We start from the raw sequence: 7748 nt of genomic DNA on the forward strand, positions 1-7748 counted from the left end.
CCCACCCTAGGGCTAAGGCAGGCCCACGGGTTCGAGGGAATGAGGCGGGGACGGAGATGGATTTAGGTTAAGGATTTTAATATAAGTTATTAATTATAATAATAATAATAATAATAAAATATTATTTATTATTATAATTAACACTTAAATAGGTATTTTCCCCAAGACGCACCTCGCAATGAAACGAACGTCCCTCCTAAGCAAAATCAATGTTCCGGACACATCGGTGCAGTCCATTTCGTCATCTGGAGTCGTCCGGGCAACCTCGTTGCCGATCGGGTTAAAAACGCGTCGCGGTCCAAATCCTATCAAAATTTCGGCTCGAATTCGATTAAACAGGACGGAGAAGAGCGCAGTGGCGCCAAATCAACGAGTAAAATCAATCTTAAGGCCGGCAGTCCTATAGAAATGCTCCCTGAGTTCCTTCAGAGTAGCCTTACCTGCTAAGCAATAGCGGTCAAGACTACTACATGGAACGTCAAGTCGAGCGAAGAAAAGTCCAGAATTGCTAACGGGAAAGACTCCTTCACTAGTTTTCTAGGAGTAGTCGACAGAAAGGTCCTACGGCTAGATCCTAGGCTACTAAGGAGGGGAAAACTACACCTCGACCGAAAGCGAGATCAACAAACATCTTCTAACTATTTTTTAGTGTTTGTAAAAAAGAAAATATAAAAATATATAAAAATTATACCAACTAAACATGATTTAAAAAATAAAAAAAATAAAAACAGGAAACAATGGTGATGCCAAATGGGTCCTTAGCTAATGAGCAAAATATTTAAAGTATAGCATACTAAAAAAAAATGTTTGGACTATAGGCAACAAGCTAATTGCATTAAAAAAAAACAGACTATTAATTGGCAAGGATTCACTCCTCCAAAAAGGGCACAGTCACTCATATTAGGTACCTAGTCACCCAAATGAGAGGAAGCTCTCATTCTCAAGATAAAATACTCTAAAATCGATACATATCTATGCTTTGTATCGTGTCAAAAAGAAACTCTTAGCCAATTTAAAAAGAGGATCGGTGGGTGGTAGGAGATTGTTGAGAGAACAATAAATTTTCAATGGATACTTCATCAACACTTTTTTTTTCCCTTTCCTAAAAGACTTAAAATGGTATTTCCTAAATGACTAGCTTCATCCTTTAAAAGGGCTGAAGGTAACTCATTCCATGAAACTTTGGTCAAGGAAAAAGGCATAATTCAAAAACTTAAATGAGATGCATCATGAAACAAAGAGGCTGGAGAAATGAATCAAAAGATGGGATAGTGCACAATATCCTTCATGAAACTTCCCACCTACCATCTCTGGACCTTTTATACTCCAGATGGTAACCACTTAGCAGAGGTTCTGCAACATAGAAATTGGCTTTTTCAATCTTTTCATCCAACAATAACAAATAATGTTATTCAAAACTGAATGCAATGGTATTTTACTAGAGCAAGATGCCACGGACTAACTTTTCCTAAGTCACCCGTGCGGCTTTAACGCTCTCTTTTGGCACTAAATCAGTCTAATCCTCACAACACTTGGACTTGTGAGCACCAAGCACTCTAAGGAAGAGTAGGGAGAAATATTGGAGAAAGGAACACTTCAATGAGAAAGAATAATTGCTAGATCCTTCTAGATCCTACTTTAGAGTGAGTGAGGGACCTCTATTTATAGTCCCCCTCCAAGCTATGAGAATGTCCTAGAATTCCTTACTTTCTAGATTATTTCATACAATACTTACATAAATACATAATCCTAGATCCTTCTAGATCCTACTTGAACTCTCCATGCTCTATCCTTAAATTCTTCACGGAGTATTGCCTTCCTTAGATATCTAGAATTGGGTAGAAGTTTCAGTTTCTAGAGTTGAAGTTTCTAGAGTTGTGTGGAACTCTCTTCCACCTTCTTGGCTCTAGAAGGTTCTTGCCATGCATGCCTCTTCTAGAGTTTTCCTTCACATACTTGTCTTGTTTTATTTTGAAGTCTTGCCACTTTCTAGAATATGGCGGAGCATAACACTCTCCTCCACTTAAAACCTGCAATGCCCTCATTGCGGCTTCCCCTGCACCTTCGAAACTGCCTTCTTGGTTTGCCCCCAGACTTGGCAAACTTTGGTTTTCCCTTAGTTTTATGGGAGATGGGTGTCATGCAGCAAGTCTTCCTGGCTGGCGGCTTATCCCTTGCCTCCAACTTTGTTGAACCATCTTTTTTCGGTGGTTCCTTAGGAACCTCCTTTATTTTCCTTGGCATCCGACTCCTTGGGTCGTTTCTCCTTCATTGGTATCATGAAGGATAGTCAAGTTGTCCCCCTTGTCCTGTGCAATGTCATCCTTGAATTAGATTGTTGATAGCATTTTGGATCATTGCTTGTTTAACCTTATTATTGAGCAAGCTTGACACCCTTCCATGATGTACGGGCTATTGACGAATGGCATTGGGAATGCTCTTAATTGCTCCAAAAAGTTCATTCCTAGGACAACTTTATAATCATCCAAAGAAACGACATAAAAGTCTAGAGTACTTGATCATGTCCCAATGTTGGTCTTGACCCCCTTAGCCATTCCATCGATTGACTTCTCTGTTGAGTTGACGACTTTAATAGAGCACTCTCCTTTAGTCATCTACAAACTCAATCTCTTTGCTTCCTCATTGGAGATGAAGTTGTGGGAAGCACCCATAGCTCCCGTATCTACCATTGCCATGGTAGTCTTCCCTCCTATTGTCATCTCCACAAAGAGTAATCCCTTCCCTTGGGGTTTTTTTTAGAGCTTGCGTCCCGTTCAGCAGTTGAAGAGATCCCACATATGCCTCAATGTCATTTTCCCCGTAACGTTCTTCTTCCTCCTTATGGCTTGTAAGGAGAGAATTAAGTGTTTTCTTATGAGGCCAATCCCTTGCCCAATGAGGTACTTCTCAAAGAAAGTTGTTGTTTTGATATGGCTTGTTGTTAGTCTTCCCCTTGTCCCTTGCCTTTGTTGGGGTTGATTCGCGACGTTTCTCCTCCCTGTGTTTGCCCTTGTCATCCCCACCTTTGACATTGCAACTCTTCTTATCTCCAGGCTCAACTCTTCTTATCTCCAGGCTTTTTAGACTCCTTTGAATAATTAACCAAACTTTCAGCAGCTGCGATGGCAGTGGCAATATTTTGCACTCCTCGCCTCTTAAACTAGATCTTAGACCATCTATGAAGTTGAAAAGAGCATCTTTGTATGAAATATCAGGGATTTCAAGAACCAAGCTTGTAAACTCTTTAATGTAGTCTCGAATCAAGCTCTCATGCTTAAGCCTTCGTAGTCGGGCTCGAGCCTCATCCTCAACATTCTCGGGATAAAATTGTCTCTTTAGCTCTCTCTTGAGGTCATTGAAAGTAGACATAGAGCACAAACCTTTCTCTACATCTCTTTTTCTTATTCTCCACCAAAGCATAGCGATGCCCGAGAGATAAAGAAATGCAAATTGTATTTTTGCATCTTTATCGGCAATCCCTATTGCTCCAAAGTATTACTGTAGTCCCCATAGGAAATTTTCTACTTCCTTTGCGTTGCGAACCCCTCCAAGACTCATAGGTTTTGGAACTTCAATCCTCTTGGCTTTGAAAGTGGGATGGCTTGTGGATGCCGCTAGTGCCCTCTTGCACAGTGAAATATCTCCGCGCATCTCCTCCAAGCTAGCACACATGTCGCTCATCTCCTCCTCATAGGCTCTTCGCACCTCTTGGAGTTTCCCCAACAAATTCTCCTGCAACTTAGCCATATAGCCCATTAAGTTCTCCTCAAGTTGGAGCATCATACCTCTGATCGTTGAATGGATGGTGACGTCCTTCTCGAGTCCATCAACCCTTTGGCCAAGATCCTCTACTTGGCCCTTCATGTCATTCATTGTCTGCTCCATCCGAGCAAGGTGCGAATAAAAGTCATGCATGATCTCCTTGGATCACTCATATGACTTGGGTGCAACGGGATCTCTTTTCTCCTGACGACCTCGTCCTTGAGATGACTCTACATTAGTGGCTTCCGATTCCGTCGCGTGCTATTTGACACTCTTTGTCATTCCTTCAAACCAAGGCTCTGATACCAACTGTCACGGACTAACTTTTCCCAAGTCACCCGTGCGACTTTAGCGCTCTTTTGACACTAAATCAGTCTAATCCTCATGTGAGCACCAAACACTATAAGAAGAAAAGTAGGGAGAAGTATTGGAGAAATGAACACTTCACTAAGAAAGAATAATTACAACTCTTGAAAGCTTAAAAACTTGCATGCTTTCTTAGGTGCTTATAAATGAGGGGAGAGACCTCTATCTATAGTCCCGCTCAAAGCCATGAGAATGCTCTAGAATTCCCTATTTTTTGGATTATTCCATATAATTCTTACATAAATACATAATCCTAGATCCTTCTAGATTCTTCTTGAACTCTCCATGCTCCATCCTTAAATTCTTCATGGAGTATTGTCTTCCATAGACCTCTGAAATTGGGTAGAAGTAGTTTCTAGAGTTGTAGAAGTTTCTAGAGTTGTGTGGAACTCTCTTCCACCTTCTTGGCTCTAGAAGGTTCTTTCCATGCATGTATCTTCTAGAGTTTTCCTTCCCATACTTGTCTTGCCATTTCTTTGAAAATGACGGCGCGTGACAAAGAGCTCAGAACGAGCATGAGGAACACATTGACTAAAAAAGGTATGCATAGTTCAGAGCTAATATTTAGATGACCAATCCAATTGACTTGCTCCAAAAACTTTCAAATATCATACAATCTAACTATCAGTCACATGCTCGCATTTAGCATGTTGGCAAAGGAAAGTAAGCTTAAGTTTACAATATTTTAGTAACACAAGATTTTTTTCTTCAATGATGGAAGCTTAATTCAGCCCATGTTAATTTTTATGTAGCATAATGCAACTTATCATCTTGCTTTATGCCAACCATTTAAGGATAATTTTACAAATCCTCCCTAGTCATGTTGATTGCATAAAGTTTCTAAATGTATTTTCATGGTTAAATGCCCAGGGAATCTTATGCTATCATTGAAAATAATTAGCTTGATTCATGGTTTGAAGGTGTAAAATAATTAGCTTGATTCATGGTTTGAAGGTGTATTAAACTCAATAAGATTAGTGGTTTGAAGGTGTATTAAACTCAATAAGATTAGTATCGCTAGACTATAAGAAGTTATGGTTCAATCATAGAAACATAAAATTTATCAGTGTGCTTGAATGACATGAAGACAATACAGAGAAAAATAAGTATGACTTACAGAATAATCCCAGACAAGGGGGTTTATAGCATTTGGAGTCTTGGTCACCACAAGCTTATTGTCTTCTGCTGAGGGGCAGGGGTTTATAGCATTTCCCACATCTAATCTATTTGACTTGTCTGAAGAAATTAAACGTCATGTTAGCTGTAGGAAATTACTAAAGCACACAATTTGATGAAACTTTGTTCTAAGATTTTGAGAAGCAAAAAGGCAGCACTTACATGTCAGCCAAACCCAACCAGAACCAAACTGTGTCAATGCGGCAGTCTTGAACTCTTTCAAAAATAGCTCAAACGAACCAAAATCCCTCTCCATCAATTTAAGAAGAATTCCAGATGGCCGACCCCCACCACCCGGTTTCATAGATTGCCAGAAAAAATCATGGTTCCAAGTCTTCAAATTAATTCGCGATACAATTCATCATTATGAAAACTAACACATAATATGTATTTTAAAACATAAAATTGAAACAAAGAGATGTTCAGCTAAGATAACAATTTAAATTTTCAGGTTTAAATATAAATAAAATCAAAGCACTACAAAATGCTCTTGATTGATGTTATTATGGAAACCCACCTAATGAAAAAATTGAAAGCAATTTATACATCTTTAATCCCTCTGCTTGGTACTCAATTTTTTTTTTTTAGATTAGAAAAATCCAGAATAATTGGATTTAACTTATAAGAATACCAAACTTTCTACATGATATCAGAAGCTGCTTCATGTTTCCTCTACCATTTTATGTAATCAAGCGCAACAGAGTGCATAAAAATAAAGAACTTTCTAGGTAGAGACAGTCTAGTCAACCCATTGCTTTAAACACCTTATGCAAGTGACAATGAAACTTATTAGACCCAAATGAGGACATTGTAATGCAAGTCACACACACTGAGATGTGGAAGAAGATGAGGAAACCGACCTACAAATCAATTGAGAGATGGACTGAAGCAATGTTCAACGTCAATTCTTAAGGCACATAGCATGCCAGCACGGGAGGATAGAAGAAGAACCCAAAGTTCAACAGCTAACGACTTCAGGTACGACTACACCAAATTCAATTGGGAGGAAGATTAAATAGGAGAGGAGGAAAAATGATTCGACATCTTTTCCTTCTTTTTATTTCTACAACATCATTATCTTCCTTTTAATGTGATAAGAAAGTAAACCCTATCCCAAAAATCTTATCTTTTTCTATTTACGTATGCTCCAACCTAACTATAAATTAATTTACAAGCATGATAAACTAAGAATTTTAAGTGTTTTCAAAAAGAAATAAAACCCAAATCAAGTATAATTTCTAAGTGAAAATCAGTAAGGGTTTAACATGAGATTTTGGGACATTTAAACCTGTGTTATTGTCTTTATTAGATATGCATTAATCATGTACATTAAGGTGAAACTATTAAGTTTGATTTTCAAATTATAACCCAAAAAGTTTTGATGGAGAATTTTATTAGTTTAATGTATAAGGAAGCTTAGAAGCAATGATCAAAATCAATCATATCTTTGTACTGGTAAATTTATGAGCAATCAACTCCATTTTTATAGCGTCAAACACACATTTTTATGCATAAATTTGTAGCTACTATGTAAAAGGATTTTAGATGTATTAAGGATTTCATGAATCAAGAATCAATGATATTTTGCTTGCAATATTACCAAGTAAGCATAATTTAAACATTTCTATATTAAATATTCTTTGATTTTATATTGTTTATAACTATTATGGCATAATATCAATTGCTACTCTATCCTCTTTCATTGATCATTTATATCCCAATTTGTTGTTCACACTATAGTCAATAGATTTCACCTGTTAAGTTTATTTGCTTCAAACTCTATATATTATTTTATGACTTTCAATTTACTAGTTATTCATCACTAAAATTAGAGTTACTCATGCCTCACGTCCACCATTGAAATGTTATTATGGTTAATAGTTATTTAATTGATTCAAAAGCGATTTACTCCTTAGATGAGTTATTGTAATAGTCTTTTCTTTACATTTTAATGATAAATTATTTGTTGATATTGAATTTAGATATTCTGCTGATATTATTGCTGGATAAATATTACTAAAATCATATTTATAATTATTGGACTCAATTTTAAAAACTTTGTTAGCTGAATATGATGAAAAATTATTCCATCAGTACTATGCATTACGTTCGTATCCAATATATTGTCACCAGGTGTAAACTCCGGCCCCCCACCTATTCCATCAGTATTCGCGACCCGGCCCGACCCTAAACCCGAATCCTGAAAAATTTCCCGCCAGCAAAAAATTATTTCTCGCCAACAAGCTGTTCTGTTCGCAGGGTGAAGAAGCATTTCGCTGGTTTGTTCACAGCTCTGTCATAGTTAGGTATTGTTGGAATTCTCCATGGACGTTGAGATGTCGGAAGTCGAATTCTTCATGAACGTTGAGATGTCAGAAGTCTCCATGAACGTTGAGATGTCATCATTCAGCCTGAACTTTGAAGATCAAGATCAAGTGAGTCTT

General features: G+C 37.6%; 1 protein-coding gene across 3 annotated transcripts in view; it reads right to left on the reverse strand.

Annotated features, from left to right (window-relative positions):
* LOC110020915 (superoxide dismutase [Fe], chloroplastic-like) overlaps positions 1–7748 on the reverse strand; it is a 30533-nt gene that overhangs the window by 7036 nt on the left and 15749 nt on the right. For all 3 annotated transcript variants that reach the window (XM_020719196.1, XM_020719197.1, XM_020719198.1), the window contains exons 4-5: positions 5467–5638; positions 5246–5364 (exon numbers count right to left, since the gene is read on the reverse strand). In XM_020719196.1, coding sequence (XP_020574855.1) covers positions 5246–5364; positions 5467–5638 — 291 coding nt within the window. The remainder of the gene's footprint in view (positions 1–5245; positions 5365–5466; positions 5639–7748) is intronic.

Source organism: Phalaenopsis equestris, unplaced genomic scaffold (assembly GCF_001263595.1).
Source record: "Phalaenopsis equestris unplaced genomic scaffold, ASM126359v1 Scaffold000112, whole genome shotgun sequence".
NCBI classification, from domain to species: domain Eukaryota; kingdom Viridiplantae; phylum Streptophyta; class Magnoliopsida; order Asparagales; family Orchidaceae; genus Phalaenopsis; species Phalaenopsis equestris.